The 22755-nt window shown below is 42.0% G+C and overlaps 5 protein-coding genes across 14 annotated transcripts in view; 3 read left to right on the forward strand and 2 right to left on the reverse strand.

Annotated features, from left to right (window-relative positions):
- The window catches only part of LOC106743914 (myb-like protein AA), a 92015-nt gene extending 86008 nt beyond the window's left edge, over positions 1-6007 (forward strand). For all 8 annotated transcript variants that reach the window (XM_014618225.1, XM_014618224.1, XM_014618226.1 and 5 more), the window contains exon 10: positions 208-6007. In XM_014618225.1, coding sequence (XP_014473711.1) covers positions 208-443 — 236 coding nt within the window. In that variant the 3' untranslated portion in view covers positions 444-6007. The remainder of the gene's footprint in view (positions 1-207) is intronic.
- LOC106743916 (zinc finger CCCH-type with G patch domain-containing protein) lies at positions 5247-9587 on the reverse strand. Its single transcript, XM_014618233.1, has 9 exons — positions 9254-9587; positions 8943-9155; positions 8622-8702; positions 8414-8554; positions 7843-7985; positions 7592-7770; positions 7244-7528; positions 6987-7166; positions 5247-6886 (listed from the first exon to the last, which is right to left on the reverse strand). Exons 1-9 carry the CDS (start codon positions 9302-9304, stop codon positions 6588-6590), a joined length of 1572 nt encoding a protein of 523 aa, XP_014473719.1. The 5' UTR covers positions 9305-9587; the 3' UTR covers positions 5247-6587.
- Positions 9588-10014: 427 nt separating this feature from the next.
- Positions 10015-11416, reverse strand: LOC106743865 (UPF0587 protein C1orf123 homolog). Its single transcript, XM_014618090.1, has 3 exons — positions 11307-11416; positions 10994-11143; positions 10015-10917 (listed from the first exon to the last, which is right to left on the reverse strand). Exon 3 carries the CDS (start codon positions 10887-10889, stop codon positions 10404-10406), a length of 486 nt encoding a protein of 161 aa, XP_014473576.1. The 5' UTR covers positions 10890-10917; positions 10994-11143; positions 11307-11416; the 3' UTR covers positions 10015-10403.
- A 430-nt stretch (positions 11417-11846) lies between these two features.
- Positions 11847-20304, forward strand: LOC106743925 (zinc finger CCCH domain-containing protein 14). Of its 3 annotated transcripts, XM_014618256.1 has the most exons (7): positions 11847-12138; positions 12915-14729; positions 15089-15254; positions 15546-15709; positions 16497-16794; positions 16906-17038; positions 18368-20304. In XM_014618256.1, exons 1-7 carry the CDS (start codon positions 12100-12102, stop codon positions 18606-18608), a joined length of 2856 nt encoding a protein of 951 aa, XP_014473742.1. In that variant the 5' UTR covers positions 11847-12099; the 3' UTR covers positions 18609-20304. The 3 variants fall into 3 exon arrangements, with proteins under 3 accessions (XP_014473742.1, XP_014473741.1, XP_014473743.1); XM_014618255.1 differs by having other exon boundaries at positions 16497-17038; XM_014618257.1 differs by lacking the exons at positions 16906-17038; positions 18368-20304 and having other exon boundaries at positions 16439-16641.
- Positions 20305-20579: 275 nt separating this feature from the next.
- On the forward strand, positions 20580-22498 carry LOC106743866 (box C/D snoRNA protein 1). Its single transcript, XM_014618091.1, has 7 exons — positions 20580-20663; positions 20752-20933; positions 21008-21102; positions 21286-21464; positions 21547-21750; positions 21831-21955; positions 22028-22498. Exons 1-7 carry the CDS (start codon positions 20593-20595, stop codon positions 22240-22242), a joined length of 1071 nt encoding a protein of 356 aa, XP_014473577.1. The 5' UTR covers positions 20580-20592; the 3' UTR covers positions 22243-22498.
- Positions 22499-22755: the final 257 nt, after the last annotated feature.

Below are 22755 nucleotides of genomic sequence, written 5' to 3' on the forward strand. Positions count from 1 at the left end.
TCTGCTTATTTTTACATTGTGACTGATCGGTTTTAAGGAACATCGGCGACTCAGTCACATTAAATGCAACAGTAACACACACAATGAATGCGTATATGTGCGCTATTACACGTCTACCACGGTGGTTCACGCCCTCGGCAGTATCTAACACGCGAGCTTTAATCGATCCGCCACAGACTATTCCATTAATATGTATTGTTATCGCAGATGACTCGAGAAGGTCCCTGAAGGAGAAGGTGGCACAATTGCGGCAAGAGCGACTGGCGGTCGAGGCTAACGCGAACAACGGCCAGGACTCGCAATACTTCCAGCATCAACTGTCGCAATTACGACGGCAGATGCTGATGCAGACGATCGAGGGCCTGAAGCGCAGCCTCGAGGACCAGTCGGCTACCTTGAAGCAGACCTGCCTGGAGCCGGTGCTGAATGACGAGCTACCTTGAAGTGGCTGTCCGGCGTGGCTTGCTGCGCGATTGCGACTAACAAATTCCGGCGACGCCGCTCCTTCCCGCTTGAATGCTCCTATCCTGGGCACAGAATCGAATCCTGTCTTCGGCGAGAATGCAGGATTGGTCGAGCTGCCGGTGTGCTGCCGGCAGTATTGATTAAACGCGGCGTCGTTCCTCTATCTGTGCACGTCGGCTGCTCTCGCGGTGTAATTCTTCCACAGGCTCGGCTGAGCGCCGGCGCGCGTATCAAATTTCTATTTTTCTGTCCGTTTATGTAGAGAAGGATAAAAGGCAGGTGTGAAGAAAGAAAGAGAGAGAGAGAGAGAGAGAGAGAGAGAGTCGAAATTAAGAGTGTCACGTATCCTCACTGGGCATTGTTCTACGCTATGTTGTTCGTTCCGAACGCGAATAATAATAATGACCGTTTCTCACGAATGATTTCGTCGTTTCTCGTCGCTTGATTTGCAACTGCGCGCACAGACAGACCGACTTCCGTTGTCGTTAGATAATTAGCTCTCGACCTGTCATCATCGTCGTCGTCGCCGCAATTTTCCCGCTCCGAAATTTCTCCCCGAAACGACGACGGACGGGGGACTTCTACGGATCGTCGGATGATCATTCCGGAACGCTAACGCAAAATTATTACATAGTTAACATTACCGAGTAATATGCTGTAACGATAGTTAATATTATTATCGTTATATATTGAGTTGTCCGAGAAATTCGTGTGAGTTTCTTGATTTCAAAATGAAGCGTAATTTTGGAATACTAAATGGAAATTTGATTCAACGAAGTATCCATCATTTGCACTATTTTAGCCCATCTTTCAACCAACTGTAGGATTTCGATCTTCAAAGAACTTGGCTGGTTCAGAGGCAAATCATCCGCCTCGGCTTTTTTTACTACCTACAAACGGTCGAATGTTTTACCGTTCAAAGAATTTTGTAAAGACCGGAGTCCAAGTGATAGATCTTCTGATGGCGTAATGCCCGGCGAATATGGTGAATGCGATAGAACCAGCCGACCTCTTGCAACTTGTTTATGACCAAAGACACGTGAGGTCTGACGTTGCTTTGGTGGAACACAACACTTTTCCTATTTTTTGCAAGTTTTGCAAGTTCTGGCCGCTTCCGTTGGGTGTTTCGGCTCAAATTGTCTAATTGGCTGTAGTCCGAATTTATGGTTTGGTTCAGCGGGAGAAGCTTATGATAAAGAATGTTAATGTAATCCCACTTTTGTCTTATGAACACTTGCTTAAAATGACCGATACTATACTACTTCCCAGAATATTGACTTTTCCTTCTGGACACTCTGTATAAATATAATACTTCTAATCATTTCTGACAGCTTACGCAACGCTTATAGAGACATCTGTCTGAAATTCACACGAACTTTTGGGACAACTCAATATTAAAAGACTACTGTAGTTGACATTTTTTTAAGTAAATAGGGCAAAGTATAATATCGAACGCATTAGCATATAACGAAATGTTACGAGATTCGTAATAGTTACGCGGAGAGGGAAGCAGAAGAGAACAGAAAAGGGAAGAAAAAATAAAGAAGTAGCGCGCGTTAGTTCGAAACTAGAGTTCCCGACGACCCCCCGTTAGCGTTCCGGGACGGAGCTTAGATTAGACCAGAGCTCGGGAATAACGCGAGGCGGAACCTCCCAAAAATCGGCTGGAATGTGCATTGTTTACCGAGCTCTGGACTAGACCTAGATTTGAATATCTAACGGGCCTATTTGCGGGTGTGTTCTCTTTAATATGCTCTAAGAAATCGGGAAATATAGTGCAAAAGTGAGAGAAAATTCAAAAGCACACACGAACTAATAGGTCAGTATCGAAGCAAAAAAAAAGTGTAGTTACTTCACTAGTATCCGTCTAACGAAAGTAGAGGATCACGTCTAGCCTACACGTAGCAGCCCACACAGCGAAATATATCGCAAAAATATCTGGAAGATATCTGAATGTCACGATATCACCGAGATATCTGAAAGATATCTATAAGATTTCAATATCGGCTATAGTCGTGTGCAAATATATTGCAGAGATATCTTTTGCAAAGAAAAATGTGATATCGAGTAATGATGTCCTGCAAATATTCTCCGTAGAGAATATCTGAAGGTAAGATATCTTTAGGTACAACTTAAAATTGCAGGCATAAAGATATCTGATTATATCATCAGATATATATTTTGCTGTGTGGGAAATAGATGGATACCAAACGTATGTAATCGACTTAGGCTGTAGGAAAGATGTCAAACAATATGTGCCCAATGAATACGGCCCAGCCCCCCTTCCCCTTCGCCCCGATTGAAGCGATCGCAGAAGGATGGCGTTGCTCGACGATAGCTTAAACTCGAACTTGTGCGATCTATTGACCGTGCTTGAGCCTCATGAAGAGACGCGAAATTCCCATTTGTAAGCTTCTCAAGCGAGATGTGCGTTTAATCGCCCCTATGATGAATATATATATATATATATATATATACACATATATATATATATATATATATATATATATTGTATAACTAATTTTTAATAAGTATTTCATAACAATGAGGATTGGGGCCCAAAGAGTAACACATAGAGGCGAACGAGCCGCGCAGGTGTACATATTGTATCACACATGCCTTACCTTTCCTAGATAGAGAGTTATACGATTTTCAGCCTTACGTATATACGTATATAAGGTCGAAAATCGCATACGTAACTCTAGTTATAACATGTGAGATGCAGTTATGATACAGTGATGCGGTTGATACATTGTGTGCACATGAGAGAAATGAAATAAGTGTCAGGACGAAATGGATGAGAGAAGATCCGACGCGTTTGAGGTCGGAACACGAGTCAGCGCTGTCCTTTTCCAGAAGACGCTTCCTCCAACTAGATCTGCCGCAAAGTACGTAGTATGTACGGCGCGTATGTACCTTCCACCTTGCAATCGCGGATTGGGCGTGGTTACACAAAAGAGGCATTCGGGGCAAAATGAGGTTCTTCCTATTCCGAGAAACTATACTTTTGCTCCCCTCCTCCTTTTCCTTCTCGTTCCACGTCGCCTCCCGCGCCCAAATCCGCGTACAGCATTTGTAAACGTCATCTTCCGTCTTGAATGATGTATCGGTCTCCGAGCGAGTCTCTCTCATTGAATTGCTTGTCACACACGCGAAACGAGGATCGTTTCTCGCCCTAGTGAACACCAACTAACAGTGACATCGATCAAGTTACATCAACGTTACAATTTCCCACTCAACAATATGCGGTATAACATATGCTGTATGTAACAGCAACATTGTGGAGTGAGAAATTATAACATTGATATAATATCACTGTTAGTTGGTGTCCTACTGTGACAGTGGTCGCGTCTCCTTTGCGAGACGAAAGACATAAGGACATCCGTGAAAAAGAAACCAGCTAGCACACACGTATTATTTGTAATGTTCCTATTTCTACGCGAATATTTGTAACCCTCGGAAGAAACGAGATCATCTTCTTCCTCTCTCCCACGATAAAAACGATCATCCCTATCACCTCTGTCTCCGATAGACTAAGCAGCCTCCGGATTAGCATACCAAAGAGACGATAGCTTAGCTAGATAGTAGATTAGAACCGTTGTTTAACCGATCAAAAAGAAAAAAAAAGAAAAAACACTGATACGTATTCGTAATATTAGAGCGCAGACCTCGGCGAGAAATGCAAACTTCCTGGCGAATTCTGGAACGTGCGCTCACTTTCCTCTCCTTGTCGCCCGCGACACAACAAGCGACGAGCGCTTAACTGAGGCGACGTGTCCTTGTCGGGAATTGTCAAACTATAAATATAATCAGATCGGGCCCTCTTCCATATCAAAAAAATAAGCAACTCGCGTCGAACTGATACGCAATGGAATTGAGGAGATGTATATAACATAGGATTAGATGTATAACGTTTGTTCGCGTAATCGTATCGCTTCATTGCCCGTCGTTGATGTGGCGAAAGGTCCTGCCTCAATCTATTCGTGATTTGGCCGTTCCCGATGCGGAGCGTCGTGAGCTTCAGTTACCGCCTTGGACGCTATGTCGTGGATAGCGAAGAGGAGAAAGAGGACGTATCCGAAATTTGGCAGAAAGTTGCATCTCTCGCCGAGACCTGTATTAGAGGTCATCATACGATTAGAGCATTCTTAGAGCCTCAATTTGCTGGTAGAATAATTGTTCGGGTTACGTCGAGCGGATTACAAATCTTCCATACGTGAGCCAGAGTCAAGCGCTTCATTCCAGTGTTCGCGGCGTGTTTTTGCACGTGTCTCCTATCTTTCTTCCTTTCGAGCGAGGTTTATTTTTTCTTCTCTCTCTCGACCGATTGGAATACACACGGTTGATCCTTGTTTTCGACTTAAGAGTTAAGTTTGTTCGTGAAAAATTTGCAAATCTTTATTCGATTGCGTTACTTTATTTGTTGAACTTGTCAGCTCGTGATATTTCTGACTCTGGTCATCATCGATACGATACTTTCGGTCATAGTGATATTTTTGTGAGAATAGACTGATAGCGTTATCGATTGTTGGATTAAAAAAAAAGGAAAAAGGAAGTTCTTTAGTGGTTACTTACTTACATGTGATTTATATGTTAAAAAAAAAAGAAAGAAACGAAGAAGAGAGATTCTTCAAGAACAGCAGATTGTAATACGCAGACATGATATATTTATTTGTGTTAGATACTAGGGAAGCATAGTAAGTGAAAGCATTAGGCGAAAATATAGCGGCAGTAGAATTAGTGCATTAGGCAGTCGTCGGGTAAAATCGAAGTTATGTTTGTTCTCCCGTCCTCTTTTGTTTTTTTTTTTTTTTCAAGTCACGAATAGATTTGTGATTTGTCCGCACCTTTCGTACACGTCTTTCTCTGTCGTCTGTTCATCTCTCAAGAAGGAAAAAAATTGTGATTTTCGTTTTCGATAATAGCTTGTGCGGAGACTGACTGCGAGGGTTACTTCGATCGTGATCGGAAAGTCTTCGGCGGTAACGCGGAACTAACTGTCGTTAACGTGCGCTATCGTTGTTCCCCCGAGAATTTTATACTTGATATAACTGTATATAACATAATTTTTTAATCTCTTCCCTACCCCGTTTCCTTCCTCCATGAGATACTTTAATTTTGTAATCGTAAGGCGAATTTATAGTTGTTCTCGTTTTAAGTTCGATAATGATCTTTTTTGTTTTCTTCTTATGCAATCGCATCGACACATTCCAGGTAGAGCACCAAGAGGAGAGCGCGGTTTAGGTTTTCTCGGAGCGCGTCGGAAGTGGAGCAGTTGTGTCTGGATCGATCTTGCGGTCGGTCGTTGATGCGAGGACCGTCGGCACGATTTTTCAGCCATGCCCTTGCCCGCAAAAGCGACACTAGTCACTCGGTTATTTACGCAGGGTATATATAAATTTAAATCGGCAAACTCCGAATGTGCTTGGAGGGGAAAGCGTAATTATTGTTATCGCAAACGATATTTCTTGTGTACGGAGCCATTTACGAAATAAAATGGTTTTTTTATATGATTATGAATAAATTATATTATGTCGTTGGATCGATTCTAGTTACTCTCTACCTAGACGAAGCAGTGTGTATCTCTCGTTCTCTTTATCGCGACGAGTCATTCTATTCAGGTAAGAATGATTTTTTAGTTTTACGAAAAAATAGTTATAATCCACACGGCACGTTTTATCCTAAGAATATCCCAAGTAGTCCCAGATTCTCAATTGTGATCCCACAGATGGTTCTGGCGAGCTTTTCGAAGAAAACCAACTTGAATTTATAAATAAAACACTGGAACTCGACTTGAATTTCCCGCTAGTACACATTGGCGCTATTTACCTGTCCGATAATTGGTGCATAGGGAATTTTCTCTCGGTCATTGTCATACGACAAGATCATGCGAGAAATGGAACATATCTATATCCTGAATGCACCTATCGATTCCACGACCGAAAATGCCAAAATGCGGAACTAGACAACGCTGTCAAATATCTCGATTGCAAATTTTCCTATAGAAGTGACAAGCACGCGAAAAAATTGCAATGCACATTGATAATAATACACTTTACTTATGCTCATTTTATATACAGACGAATTTAATATATATTTTTCGCGGTACTATTTCATCAGTATCAAAATATAGTTAACTTGGCTTTGTCCTTCCTTTGATTTTGTTCGGCAATAATATTTCTCTCCGAGGTTCGCAAGTTATTCAGCTCTTTTTGTTTCTCGTTATATTTCATCACGATATTATTATAAAGCGCGCTACCTTTAGTATGCCTCGCCATTGATTCTTTCAACTTCGACGATTCCTTTTCCAGTCGACTTATGTCCTCTCCAACTCGAAAGCTGGCCACATTTAAATTATAATTAGATTCTATCCTCAGTTTATCTTTACTTCTTGAACTACCAGCCGCGTTATCGTCTTTAGCTGCAAAATGATAATTACATTTAACTGTGACGTGTTCCTGTTGATAACTATTATTTAAAAAAAATGTTATATCACTTCACTCTGTAATTATATTTCTTACGTTTATCGCCTAAAGTTTTGTTTATGAAGTTAAACACATTGCTGTTCTCTCTTTCCTTCTCTTTCTGATACTGCCTTTCCCTCTGTTGCTCCGACTTTTGTTGTTGCTTGCGCATCTTGCGCTCCACGGAGAACAAATCTTTGTCGCCACCGGCAAATTCACGCAATTCCATGCAGTGATCTGAAAAGACGCGAGTAACTGTTAATACACGGCCATTTAGATTCTTTAGATTTACTTCAAATTCAGAAAGGACGAACCTAACGATTTGCCCGCTGGCAATACTGTCGCTTCGACAGGTTGTATCCTACCATCACCCCGTTTTCCAAGACCGGTGCCAATCACGTACCCCATTTGCATCATTAATTTGCTGCCAATGCCGCGTGTATAACGCTCCCAATTTCCCAGAGGTTCGTCGGATTGTAACGTCAAGAGAGATTTGTGAACCAATTGCACGTCCGAATGTGAATTGTGCGGTGAATTTGATCCAGAGTCACTTCCGTCACTATCATCGGATGTGTCCGACATTTCTAAATCCGCGTCGCCTGCAAACGCAATAAATATTTATTTAGATCTCACATAACTGCATAATTTTTAGCATGCATTACCAAGTGGCAGAAGATCTTGTAAACTCGCTTCTATAATTTCACCGCTTGCTTCAAACTTGACTCGGTATTCACCCCCGTCCTTTTCAGGCAGTTTCAAAACAACGGATCTACACCACGTGTTATTTTTCTGTTTAGTTAATACTCGGCTACCCATCTTGAGGTTACGAAAATCAGGATCTCTGTGAATTATAAGAAATACCGAGAGTGAATTCCGAACATTCGCAAGTCTTTCGTATTGAGAAACGACGTACTTGTACTCTTGCAGGCTCGAGAATGCCACGATTTCACCATGAGAGTAATGACAATTCTCATCGGAAAACTTGCAACTTCCATCAAGAAAATACGGACATGGGATCATTTTCTTGTGCGTTGGATTGAGAAAGAAAACCTGGATCTAATGGACAATTAAGGCAGTCAAGGGAGAAAGAGAATATACAAAAAAAAAAAACATTGATTATATAAGGTATTCTACGCCGACTGCTGAGTATTAAAATGGCAGATAATAAATGACAAATTGAAAAGTCCTTTGCTACCTTTTAATATGAACAATACTTAATAAATTATTAAGTTTGATACTCAGTATGTCTTAATTGGCAAAGCACAAAAAGCTTCTATGTCACAATGGGCTTTACCATCCACTAATTAGAATAGTTACAATAGAAGTTAGTTCTTTCAACTTGTTCTTTTCTAACTAGCTTTATTAACTTGTTAGTTATTGCTCATATTAAAAAATGGCAAAGGATTCTTTTGACTCTTATTATCTAATATTTCAATAATTAGTGTAGAATATCCTGTATGTTATTGATGATATCATCAATTTACCTTAATATCATGGATATCTTTGATCTCTTCATTATTGTTTCTATGAACAGAACATACCATAGCATTATGGTAACCAGTGCCACCCCAACTATTGCTGTAAGGGGCCTTGCATTTCATTCCTTCTAGCTCCTTTAATTCATCCTACAAGATCAACTTACACCATATAATTATATCATTGTGATCACGTAAAAAATAGTCGTATACTGACTTCAATATCACCAATGGTTGTTCCAGTCCTACTACTCTGCTCTGTACTTTCCTCATCATCCGAAGATTCCTCCAATTCTGCCTAACAGATTCAAACAATCCTTAATAAAATATCTCAGCTGCTTTCGTTTTATGATTTTACATACCAAACATATGTTATAATTCTTCTAAATTACATAAATACGCTGCAACAGACTTTCGTGTGAAATAGTGCTTCATATTTTTCAACAGTAGCGCACGATAATTTCAGTCAAATTACAATTAACCATGAAGAAGATGAAAACAAAAGTGCGTCAGACAAATCATTTTAACTGAAACCAACCTTGAACAAAGCATATTCCTTATCCAGTGGATCCTGTATCTTGCTATTAGAATCTTCATCTTCATCTTTGCTTTCTATGTTATTTCTTTCAAGGCTTTGCAAACTTTCTTTTGTTAAAGAGATCAATTCTTCAATGTCAGACTTCAGGCTAAGCAAGTTGTCTCTGTTAGGACCTATCGGTGTTGAAGACAGCGTCGTATCCACCTGTGACAACTGCACGTATGCAATTGCAAATGTAAATAAGCAATTTATACTAACAAAACGCAATATATTATAAACATAATGCATTGAAATAATAATGTTTCATATACTTGAACTTCATATTGCTCGATGGCTTCTTTTAAACTTTTCGCATCTGTCATATCGTAGCTGTTATTCAGTGTAAAACGAGTAAGAAGAATATATTAAATGCTCTTTTACTATTTTCACAGGATTAAACGCTCATGTAACAATTCGATCCTTCTTTCGTTTCCTCAAAATAGAGTTCAAATAAATACTTTCGGAAGTCTGAGTAAAGATCATTTATACAATGCGTCGCAAACGCCCTGACGCCAATCGCGAAGGATGGTAACTACTGGTCACAAAGTGTTTTATTTAGGATTACAAAGAAGTGTTTCGATCGCCAGTTGGATTGCGTTCAGGAATACACACTGTGCACACCATTAGGTATTAGAGCCTATATTCTGAGGTGTTTACGACAAATCGTCGGATTTCCAATCCGACTGGGCAGTGGTGTTCAATCAATTCATTTACAAAAATTCCCTAGACCAATCGGATTTTTGTTTGCTGTCTCAGTAGTAATCAGATTTAATTTAATATAATCGAGAGAAGCAAGTCGCTAATTTTGTTTGACTATTATGAATTTTGCAAAATGGTACGTGACCTTTCTGTTCAGTTTCATCTGTTCTATCTGTACACTGCGGGAATCGAGATTAATTTACTCTCTATTTAGATAAAACGGTGCATCTTGTTTTCTCTACTACCGTAACGAGTTATTTTACTCAGGTAGGGGTAATTTTTTTTGTTTTAAAAAAGGATTATATCTTTATTATAAAACAATAATTTCCTCATAATATATATACATTACAAGCTATAATTGCTCTTATATGAGCACGTTCGATTGCTCACACTTATCGAACAAGTGTTTATATTCAGCTGTATCTTTATGTCCATGAATAAAACACGAATATAAAATACAGTTTCCCTTTTGAGTTACCAGATCGAAATTCTTACAGTAGATAAATGGAAAACAATATATATATATATATATATACGAAAATTATATATATATATACGAAAATTATATATATATATATACGAAAATTATATAAACTTCAAAAACTTCACACAGCAGGCCCACTGGTCAGAGGGCTTCTTCACAAAAGTAACAATCATCGTGAATCAGTTGTTGCATAATTCCGGTTAACAAAATATGCATTCTGTAGCAAACATGAAATATTACTACTTGATCCTCTCAAATTTGTGCTTGATCTCATATATCCCTACAGGCTGCATAGACTTGTCGCAATAGTCCTCCCATTCGCCTTCGCTCAAGTCTACATCATTGAACTCCTTGCCGCCCTCTGTCGCCTTGGCCGACCATCCCTCTCTTGCGGAGAAGTCAGATGGTTCTATTCCTCGACAATCAAACGTCACGATCGCTTTGAACTTTCCCTGATCGTCCGAGGTGAAAGATTTGACGGTATCCTCCAGTATCGCCATTGAGTTCTCTCTGGAGCAAAGCTTACATTTGCTCACGAAGTGGTTGACACCGTTACCTCGTTGCACCGGCGTGGACTCGTCCAGGGAGACGTAGTTCCATTTCTCCGATGTCTCGCCGCAGTTGGAACAGGTGAATTTCAGGCACCATCTGAACTCCGGCCCAGCTGGTTTCAGTTCCTCAACATTGTCGAGTCTACAGGTGATCTGCAGCGCTATTTTCACCATTTTTCTTTGCACGACGTCTGTGTCCACTCTGTAATCGTTTGCATCGGGAAATGTCAGTCGACGAACTCATGTCGAGACAGATAGGATGGCAGTTCCTTACTTACATGCGCGCAAGAGACCCGTTCTTGAGTTAATCGAGATCCCGACTCGAATTTGCAAATTTACAGTTTCGTCCAGTGGATGAATTCTTACGCAGTCAATATTATCATGGTTATCACGGCAAGCGGGCGTTCAATCACTTTCCGGCTGATAAGCTGAAAGTAAACAAACTCGACGACTGAATGAAAGCAGCGATGATGTTATCATTTCAGGTAATTTCGTACAATCGGCAATTTCGACACGTCGTCGAAAAAGTTACATGTATCTTCCGAGCGCAAAATGAATTTTAGTCGTGATATCCTGATGACAAATAAGTACCTGTTTCAACACGATGCTTTCTTTACATCAGATGATAGACATAAAAAATCATCTAACTTGTCGTTGGGTCGCATCACATGAAAGGGATCTGTTCCTGCGCTGGCTGTATATACTAACTGTGACAGCTAGTTTTCTCTAAACCTGAGTTTAGTGAACTTCGCTCTGATTGGTTAAATTGCAATCCAATCCCAATCCCGAACCACAATCTGATACAGGCATTAGATCCGAATATGGGTTTGCTTTGTTATTGCTGCACCAATTTTTTCTTCTCTTCCCCGTCAAACATCAAGAAAAAGAGGAGAAGAGAACCAAACGCAAGCCAAATCCCGGTCTACAATAGGTGTTTTGAACTTCAAGTAATTGACCAATCGCAGCCAAGTGTGAAGAGAACAATCAACTGTGATTGGTCAATTTCTCAAGGCTTGAAACACCCATTGTAGAGATTGGTGCAGCTTGTGCGGCAATGGAAAACGGTCCCATGAATATCGGCCGTAGTGTGGTCGCATCTTTACCGAATTGTGTTCCATGTTCGAATAAAAGCCCACGATCGAGCAGCCTTTCGGCCTTGATGCGGGTTGGAACGTCGAGCGAGCGTTGTTTCGTTCGCGTGTGCACGATAGATTCGTACGCCGCGGAAGGAGACACTCCGGTTCATCATGGCGGAAAATGTTTTTATTCCGTGATATAGTACGTGATCATCACATCGGTGTATCGACTCGCCCGGTCGCTGACTCAGACAACGCTGATCCTCCTGTTCGACGTCGAGGCCGGCGGTCAGCCAGCGGTAGCAGTTATGGATATGCGCGGCATCGAGGTCACGAATCAGCTACGCGTGAGTGTCGAGTTCAAAACACCCCGAGTATCAGCACGGGAGATTCTCGGAAGGACAGTAATATTTGGTCTGGCTTGCGTGTAAATATAGCGACTCCTTGTGAATTTTATCCGTTGATAACGTGATCCTTCACGGTCGTGTCGCACAGTCTCGCGCGTCTTACAGGAGTACGTACAGAATTTGAGGGACAACACGTATAATCGTTCCCATTTTCGCGAACCTGCGTACATTATTCATGAGTTCGGGTGTTTTATGAGTGTTGGAGTGTATTTATTTATTCAGCGTTTTTCTTTGTTTCTTATACACGCGACGGAGATTAAATTACAGAAGTAATTGGAACTATAGCTTTCCTGAGCGTTCCAGTGAGTCCTGGTACTGGTTTTAAGGTAGAAAATCTGCGACGTTCGTGCAGAATCAGGTGGAATATTTCTGTCGCTATGTATCGAGCAAATTTAGTACCATACAGTTTCCTAATTTTGTACCCGTTGGAAGAATTGATAGGCAGTTGAAAGAATCTCATGTTTAGGTGTTCCATCAACTTGTATACCTTGAAATATTGTGGAGAAGCATCTGTAGGGATTTATGATGATATGACTTTAAGGTAGAAATACCTTTTTATATCATATTTCACTGCTAAATATTAAGGTTAGATGATAGAGGAGATTAGATAATGTTTGCTACTTGAAAGAAATCTACCAGGTGATACAGACGATTTGATCGAGTCACCTAATAGTTCTGGATTTTTACCGAATAAAGTCTCAACGTCTGCCTTCCAGAGCGCCATTCGCGCCAAGCTGATGGAGCTGGGAGTCCGCTATGACGAGGAGCTGCCGGACTACATACTTGTGATGGTGGTGAACAAGAAGTCCCGCCAGCAGATGCACGACGACCTGAATCTCTTCCTGGAGGACTGCACGACCATCTTCGTGGACTGGCTGCACGACCAGGTGCTGAAGAAACTGCAGAAGGTCACCGTGGCGAAGAAGAAGTCGTCCCGCGAGTTCGTCCCCACGGTGGTGGTGAAGCAGGAGGAGGAGCGGAAGAAACGGAAGATATCGGCGACGTCGTTCCTGGAGGATCAAGCGGCGGACCAGCCCGCGGAGAAATCGTCGACGAAAATCGCGAAGGACGACAAGCCGGCGCAGCAGAAGCAGCAAGTCGCGAAGCTCTCCGCGCCGAGCTCGGAGCTGAGTTCCAAGAGCGCGGAGAAGAACGCGAAGAGCGGCAAAGGTAAGGCGGACGAGGTGTCGACGAGCGTGGTCGGCCAGCAGGAGGCTCCTGCCGTGAGGAGACCGCAAGGTTCCGTGCGTGACGCCGAGAGCGCACCGACGAAGGAAGTCCCTTCGCCGGAGAATCTTGCCGCGAAGACCGTAGACACGCATCGCGATCAACGAGCGAGCGCCGAGGCGCCGCCGGTGAAGAAGCGACTGCCGGAGACGTCGAGCGGTCACCACGACGACAAGAGGGAGCAGGAGGCGAGGAGCCGACCGAAGTCGCCCGACGAGGAGGAGGCGGAGCACTCCGCGACATCGCCGGACGCCACGAGGAAGCTGAAGTCTTGCGTGAACAAGCCGAGGATCACATCGGTCGTGTCGGTGAAGAATCGGCTGGGCGCGGCCTCGCCGCGGAAGAAGTTCGAGGTGTATCGCGAGAAACAGCCGCCGGCGGCCGAAGGCAACGGCCGTTATCGTCAGTCGGATAACAAGCGCTTCGACAAGCATCGCTACGGCGACAACGGCCGCGGTGGTTTCCAACGGAACCGGGGCTTCGTCGAGGGTGAGGATCGTTCCAGGAATCGGAATCGCGACGACTCGCGTCACCACGAGGCGAGTAAGATGAACGACGTGAGGAGTAGGATAGAGAGTAACAAGAACGAGAAACTGGCGAGGAACGCGTCGCAGCAGCAGGAGTCGCTGCGGGAGAGGAGCGGCTCGAAGAACGCCGCGGAGAACGCGCTCGCGAAGAAAGCCGCGTGCACCGTCAAGGATCGCCTGGGGCTCGCCAGCAAGTCCGCGAAGCTGCAAGAGACCGCCGTGGACTGGAGCAGGAACCCGAAGGGCAACGGCGCGGAGCAGCCGCGCGACTGCGTCGCTAAGAACATCAAGAACCGACTGGGTCCGTTGAGAAACAACTTCCGGCCGGTGCGCAAGGCCAGCGGTAGGCAGTCGGGACGCAGCAGCGAGGACGAGGATTGTCTGAATCTGGCCGCCGAGATGGAGCAGGAGGAGCTGGACGTCGACGAACAGTCCGCGGTGAACACCGGCCCCGTGAAGTCTCACATAGTCGCCGTGAACAAAAGCGCCGGGAAGCTCGAGAGGAGACGGCCGAAGGAAGCTTCGACGTTCAACGCGATCCAACACTCCAGATATCCAGGCGCGAAGTCGCGGCTGGACAAAACAGCCGGGCCGTCCAGCGACGCGGACGAGGACGTCGACGAGACGCGGTTGCCGAGCAAAGTGATCGTTACGCCCAGACCTCTGAAACCGCTGCAACCGACGCAGAAACGCGCCACGCAGTCGCTCCTGCTCAGAGCGGTCGCGGAAGCGAACCAGTCGGTCGTCACGCAAAAAAACCCGGAGCCGTCTCTGTTGGTGCGTACCGTGTCAATGTATGTCGCCTCGAATTGATTGAAAATGAAAGTTATCGGTAAATAAATGTCGACGAGAGTCCGATCAAATAAAAGAGATCCTTGTGCCGAATCCAATTGTTGCGTCGGTGCCGGAAGTACGTGAAGAGAGTTTCCCGGAATGCTTCACAACCACTGTGTAAATATTTATACTAACGTGGTACGCTGTGGTTGCGAGAAACTCTCTCTGTCTCTCCCTCTCTCTCTCAGAGAGACTCAGAGAGACTTTCTCTAGAGAGAGAGAGAGAGAGAGAGAGAGTACAGTGGGAAATGGAAAATGTCCGAGAAATGTTCGATCGATTGAAGTTTTCTGTTTTTCCTTAGGAGAAGAAGCTGGTTTTAAAGCGTCTAAAACCCGCCTCGATGCGCGACATGAGCCAAAATTTGTCGGTGCATCTGAATTCCACCAAGAGGCTAGTCATGGAGAAAATACAGATTGAATTAAATACGTCGGATAATCTTGATACGGAGGATGCCGAACCTGCACCTTGTAAGTTCACATCTACCTGCCGAAAAACGTATTTCTGTCTACGCGTCGAGAGAGCTGCACGAAATCTCTCTGATCTCTCCAGTTTTTCGCTTTGTTGTTGGAACCAATGTGTGTATTATTAGAACTCTACTGATTATCCTTCTGTACAGTCGAACGAATTTTCATAAGTATTTCAGAAAACATAGTCGAAACATAGTTGGAAAATAAAAGAAAAAAAAGAAATAAATTAAATTTATGTATGATTTCGGTTTTCGCGCGTAATGCGGGTACTCACTGTCGCACAATCCGCAGATGTACCTCAAGCGGTAATGGACGAGCACATGGGAGTTGTAATGTCGTTGTTCCAAAGGAGCGACGACAACCAGAAATTTTTAGTCACCCTAAACGGATACAACAACAATCTCATGAAGGAAAAGCTCGGTTCGGAAGACGATGAGGAGCGATTGGAGATGGAGGTAACTTCTGCTGATTGTGAAACGACTTGGAGTTTTACTCTTAAGAGACTGGGGACAAGACTCTCGAAGAAAATTTACTTTTTGTTTAGTTGTGTTAGAAAAAAAAGATATCAATTTTCGTCCCCTTTTCGTTTTTCATGGAAATCTAGAGTTAAACCGGCAGCACATCGAGAAACGTAAGTAGTAAGATTTGAGTAATAAGAAAATTGACCAATCACAAACGATTATTCGTTGAATGGTAAGGCTGAATTTATAAAAAAAATGTAGTAAGCCCTTAGCTTTTGGCTCTAAGCACAAAATTGCAACGTAATTTCTAGCGAAAGGCGTTTTCTAGCGTTACCAAACGTCGTAATCCCTGAGATTTAAGACGACTTTTGGCAGCGGGAATGCCTTTCTCAGATATTGCGTTACATTTCACTGCTCAAAAATCAAAGCAAAAGACTGAAAGTTTACTACATCTATCGTAAATCCGGACTAAGGAGGATAATCAATATTGTGGTCGATTAATTTGCTCACCGCTCAAGTTTTACCGCTCGTGTTTCTCCGTGTGTTCCTTCCGGTTTCTTTACGCTTTATTTATAGAAATTACCGTCGCGCTAGCGAGCAACTAACTTATTAGGGATGTAGAATATTAAAAAAAAAGGAGCGTGTTCTCTCCGCTTTATGCTGCGCGCGAGTGCCGGCATGTCCAAAATCTCATCTCATACGCGTGAAATTTCCTCGTTCCAGTCTTCCAGGTTTAATCCTCCCACGCATTCTAAACGCACGATGTGCCACATACTCGCAGGTGAACGAAGACGACGAGCTCGCGCTGTTGACGACGCACAATGAGACGTATACGACGCCGGCACAGAGCGAGCTAGAGAGCGGCACGTTCCGGATAACGGACGGAATAACGGAGGACGACGCGGACGACGGTAGTCCGAAAGAGGCGAGCGAGGAGAACAATGAGAACTGCAACACCGAGAACGTTGACAAGACGGACGAGGTGCCACGGAAGCGGAGAAAACTAAGTCCCATAGTGTACAACCGATCTCACTCGCCGAGTCCCACGCGACTAAAAACCAGCACATTGTCGGCCAAGTGTGCGTATCAGGAACGAAGCGTATCGCGAGGATTCCTACTCGCCCATAAGCCAATGCCGCCAAGTGCAAATACGCAACGGAGAGACGATAACGTTACGTTGCAACTTTCAGTTACGGATAAAAGGCCGCCGGCGGAGAGCACTGTTCCTATCGCCCTGGACAAGTCCAGGGAGAACTGTAGATACTGGCCAAATTGTACGTTAGGGAACAAATGCGCGTATCTTCACCCGCCTGTTATGTGCAGGTAACGCATTGTTTTTTTTTTTATACGCGCTAACTTTTAACGGCATGTGGCTAGAAGGGTGTAGAGGATACAGCAGCAATGTTCTAGATTATGTTTTAGGAGAGATCTTTCCGAGCAAAGAGGTTCAGGTATACTATATAAATCAATTCGGCTCAGTTGTCTGGATACGGACTATTATTATATTAATATTGTAACAGGCGAGAAGTATTCGGTTCTTATAATTTTCATTAGATAAACATTGTTCTCCGAATTATTATTTGTTCAGAATGCTCACTTTTTCCTCACAGATTATGTTGGCCAACTGTTGGCGGAACTCTGGTTTACCGTCATTGTCATACGCGAAATTTCAAGTTCAAGACCAGAAGGTAGCGGAGCCGTTGGGATCCAGCAATTTGCGTTGCTGGCAGGAATAAACTTTTTCATGTCCCAATAATTGAACCGAATTGACCTATAGTGTATACACCATATAGCGTGTAGTGTTGTCGCCAAGATATCTTGAGAAGTGAGCTACTTTTTTTTTTCTTTTTTAATACAGAATCCGACCTATTGTTTCCCGTGCGATCATTAGCTCGTACAGATTACTTAATTCTTCATTAACTATTGCGATTTTTGTAAAATGGCACATGATTCTCCTGCTCAGTTTAATCCGTTCCACTTACACACTACGAATTCCGAGATAATTATCGGACATTCTGTATATATTTTTCTATTATTATGCGTACACTGTGTTGTGAAGCAACGCGCGTTATCGCATCGCGTGAATCAACACAGCCTCGACTATGATTTTGAACTACACATCGGATAAACCGTCAACACGTCGACTGTCACAGGGTGATGTGATAATTATTAACACTTTGAATATCTTCGAATAATAAAAATATTTTATTTGACTATTAAATATATAAACTATTGAAATATATTATAATTATAAATTATTAAATAAAGATGAAACAAATTTACATTTACGGAAAATATTCGAAGAGATGATTATTGTTATCGACCATTGGCGTCCTCTGTTGTAGACACATTTTCTCCTACTTTTTCTCGCATTTCGAAAATATTCAAGGTGGTCAATATTCATCACCTGATCCTTAATATTCATATTAACGTCCACATTACTTATATATTAATTAGCATATTAAAGTAACACCGATCCTGAAGTGGCGTCGGGCGAACGAAGTTCCTCAATTTTACCGGCGACCATATCGAGATCGATCGGGGAATAATTGAATCGTGACTAACTTGAATTCGGAATTAATTGCGGAACTAATTTTTCCCATCTGTTTTCGCTAGGCGTACTAATTTCTCCTCTTTTTCTCCTCGGCACAGTGCCTTCCCAGCGTGCAAGTTCGGGGACAAGTGCGCCTACAGGCACCCCAAATGCAAGTTTGGCCTGTCGTGCACCAAGCTGGGCTGTGTATTCTCCCATCCGGCCCAGCAATGCAAGTACCACCCGTTCTGCACGAAACCGGCGTGCCCGTACTCCCATCCGGCCACGTCGCACGTACAACCGCTCGCAACGGAAGTGACGAGCCAGCGGGCGAAGTTCACTTGGCGACGGCGAGACTGAACCAGACGTGGATAAGCACGGACCTTAGCGCGTCGTTTCGGCAACGGAAGCGGATCGAGAGACATGCTGCCGGGTCTCCACGAGAGAGACCACTTTGTACAGATAGAAACAAAAGGGACGTACTTTACGCAGTAATCTTGAAAGGGCGACGCGTCATACGAATCGCGACCACGACGATCGACGTTCTCCTGGCATTGTCGGTTGTCGCACGTTCTCGAGAAACTGTTTCACATTATCCGACAGTTCATGTTCATCGAGATACTGTCGGTGCGTATCGTGGACTGACACGAGACCGTGTCGCAGCACAGTTAATTTGACGATCGAGAAATGAATCCGAAATTGAGCAGCCCTGGTAAACATTTCAGTTTCGCGACTCAGCGCACCACATTACCTGGCAGTTGCTTAAACGTAGCGGAGACTTGATTTTCCATTCAAACGGAAACGAAAGATCGGTTGGTTGGCGTGACAATAAACGAACCAGACGCACCTTGCTTGCAAAGAGACAGAATTTCTGACTTTTAAGACTTGGAAATTTTTGTATGTATCCGATTCGTCTCCGAACTGAATTTAGTTCATACGAGTCAGAGATTACGTTACCTCCGATTAAAATACACCTAGTTCGTTCATCGTCGCGTTAAATCCAATCTTTTTTCTCAGCGAAGAGCGTGTCTATTTTGTTCCTCGATCATTTCTCGTGAATTCCGTAGATCGAGAGCATGTCGACAGTAGACCAAATTAAACTGGTGGTTGCTACGTATTTATAATATAGTTATATAATATAACGAAAAAGGGAGGATTGTCAATTAGTCGGAACTGGTCGATGCAATCGGACGATCTTTACAGAATCCCTTTCAACTTTTTACTCTGATGATTCGGGACGATTTCATCGATTTCAATTTATATACATGTGTATCGTGACCGGCACAATGTCAGTCGCCACATAGATGTGCTCGAGGGCGCGTCGTCTGTATAGCTTTTAACGTCGTCGCAGTATATATATATATATACACAATATATATATATATTAGCTCTAAGATCCGGCCAGAGAAGTGGCACACAATTAGGTTTGCTCCTTTTAGCCGTTCTCTTCCTCCGAATTTCTCCACAATCTTTTCCCCTCTACCTCGCTGTCGCTCTTCTCGTCCCCACCTCTCGTTATGAATTCACAAGAGGGTACAATTAGAAGGAGCACACCTATTACAATATTTCGCGTCGCACGTGATGTAACTACCGTTAAGCGAGAACACTTATATTGGTCTATTGTAGAGACTCATCAAGACTCCGGAAACTTTTCTTTTTCTTCTCCTTTTTTTTTCGGTTCGAAAAGTATTTTTCATTACACCAACATATGGCGGCCAATTCTCACAGCCACGCTCGATTTGTTCGCGAGAGCAGACATGAATACGGCGATAGTTTCTGATATGTTTGCGCGCGCGCTTGGCGATGTTACATCGATGTTCTCCCTCTGATCAGAGGCTGTTACTCGCGCCTGGCTAGGTATATTCCGATAACTCGACTTGTGTTTCTTGTGTAATTTACATCGATTGTATAATATCATAGACGAAGAGAGAAGCGGAAATGATTTCGCGTTATTATTTACTTAGCGCTAGCGAATCGTAATCGCACTATCACAGATATGTACAATATTATCGAGATGGAGTCAGAAGCAAATATATGATGATTTCTGTAAATCACAGTTTTCGAGACCTTCCCTTCTTTTGCTCGCTATATGCGCTCACCTTGAACGCACATTGCCCGTAGAGAGAGAGTCACGTACACAATGATATTAATATTTATAGAACTTAAGAGCTTGTATACAATCACATATAGGATTTCTTTGAATTTTACAAGTACTTCACGTGTAACGTCACGTCTCTTGATGCCGTTCAAATTTAGCGCAACCGTACGACCCGCAACATGGCTGACAGTCACGTGATCGACGACCACTGACATCAAAGAAGCCAACAGCTATTGTCACAACTGTATGCAGTTAAATTGTGTCTGTTGTCGATGGCCTAGAGAATACACGAGGAAGATGGCTACCACCATTGTCAAGTATTTATTAACGTGTGAATTACACAACGTAGCATAAAAGACTCAAAGTTTTCAAAAATATAACATATTCTTTTGCTTTTATGTATAGGTTAAAAGATTGCGAAGTCTGTGACATAAAAAAAGCAAGATATACTTGCCCAAAATGTGAGGTTAGAACGTGTTCTCTTACGTGTGTAAATATTCACAAAAAGGAGCTAAAATGTGATGGGATTCGGGACAACACGAAATATATCTCGCTAAAATCATTTACAGATTTAGATGTATTAAGCGGTAAGACATCTTCTCACTCAAGTTTTTGTCGTTTGTAGTCATCTTTTGCAAGAGTTAACTTAATAATCTCGTAGATTATCGTCTTCTCGAGGAGATAGGCAGAACAGTCAATGAATATAAAGGAAATCCAAAGAAAAAATATACACGTCAAGGTGTACCACTACCATTAGTAAGATATCTTTTCACACGTATATATAGTTGTGGATAGAAAGTTGCGACGCTGTGTCACAACCTTTCTGTCCATGACTGTATATATCTTATTTAAATATTCTTAAGAGTATATAAAATAATGATCCTTTTTTTTTAGTATTAGAGTAGTAGAGTATATAAAATAATGATCCTTTTTTTTTAGTATTTGTACAAACTGAAGTCAGCTGCGTTTTCCAGAAAAATATCTCTGTCATTTATGCCACAAAACTTTAGTCGACGTAAAGCAAATACTACATATCTCAATTGGAAGACTAATGAGCTTTTCTGGCGAATAGAATGGATTTTCCCACAAGCAGAAAACATAAAGCGGATAACAACAAAGTACTGATAAAAATAGATATCCATGAATACAAATAGTCCTTTCTAGATGCATAAATATGATAATTTGTTATATGTATTACAGGGCTCTAGAAACTACGAGAGTATCAACACTTGTGGATCAGCTGCTCGATCCTGTTCTTTTATTAAAGGATAAAACTGATAACACAGAATTAAATGTAAAATTGCCTGAAAATGTAGTTGATAGGTTACAATTTTATAAAGCAGCTGGATCAAATAATATTAAAGTTTTGCTAAAAGCTGAAAAAGTGAAAAAATCAAGTTACAGGTAATTCAATAAAATTTTCTTGCATACTCAATTAATGACAGTATATTGAATTGCTTTTTTAATCTCAGGCATTCTTCCAGGTTCTATGACTTAGATCTCACACTTACATTGAAAGAAAATTTGCGAAATAAGACTATAATAGAATTTCCAACACTATATGTTGTTATGAAGGATCATTCTTATATGTATGAAATTATAGACACTGGTAAGTATCGCATGTGTATTATAATAGTGCAATCAATATGATTTAACATATCTCTACTATTACTATTTTTAGATGAAGAAACGAGCGAAACAGAATATGAAAATCGTACAGCAAGAAAAAAATGCACCAATAACGCTTTTGAGAATAAGGAAGATCCAATAAATTATTTCTTCAATGATTTTTCAGAATTTGATGATGAGAACATGAGTGATAGATTACACAGAGACAAATACTCAACTGGTCTTGATATACCTTATTATGAAGAACTACCGAAGACTAGTCCCTAATCTTTATAATGATGGCATACCATTGGCTATTATTATTAATATTTACTTATATATTCCCAGATATTTTTATTGTAAATACATTATCGTTATAGTTTTGGTACAATACAAATATGATTAATATTAATATGACAATGTATATGATCGACAGTATACATATATTTTTTTATTTAGTTTCTTTTCCTTTGAGAATACATACATCTGCATATCACCAGAAAATATAACCACAATTAATAGTAAATATATTTTTTTCAAATCACCAACTCACTAAGAATCACATATATATACGAGGGTTGATCCAGAAATAAGGTTCCCATCAATTTTACAAATAGACAACATTGTTTATTCTCATAGAAATTTACATCGTTGGAAAGATGAAACTTTGCTCTATTTTTCTACATAATCGCCATCTTTTTCTACGTATTTTTGTAGACGGTGCTCCAATTTCTGTATCCCAATGTCGTAGAATTCCGCCGCCAACCCGTTGAAGAAGCGTTTCACCTCTTCTTTGACTTC

This window comes from Dinoponera quadriceps, unplaced genomic scaffold, assembly GCF_001313825.1.
Source record: "Dinoponera quadriceps isolate SergipeBrazil2010 unplaced genomic scaffold, ASM131382v1 scaffold1070, whole genome shotgun sequence".
In the NCBI taxonomy this organism is placed as follows: Eukaryota; Metazoa; Arthropoda; class Insecta; order Hymenoptera; family Formicidae; genus Dinoponera; species Dinoponera quadriceps.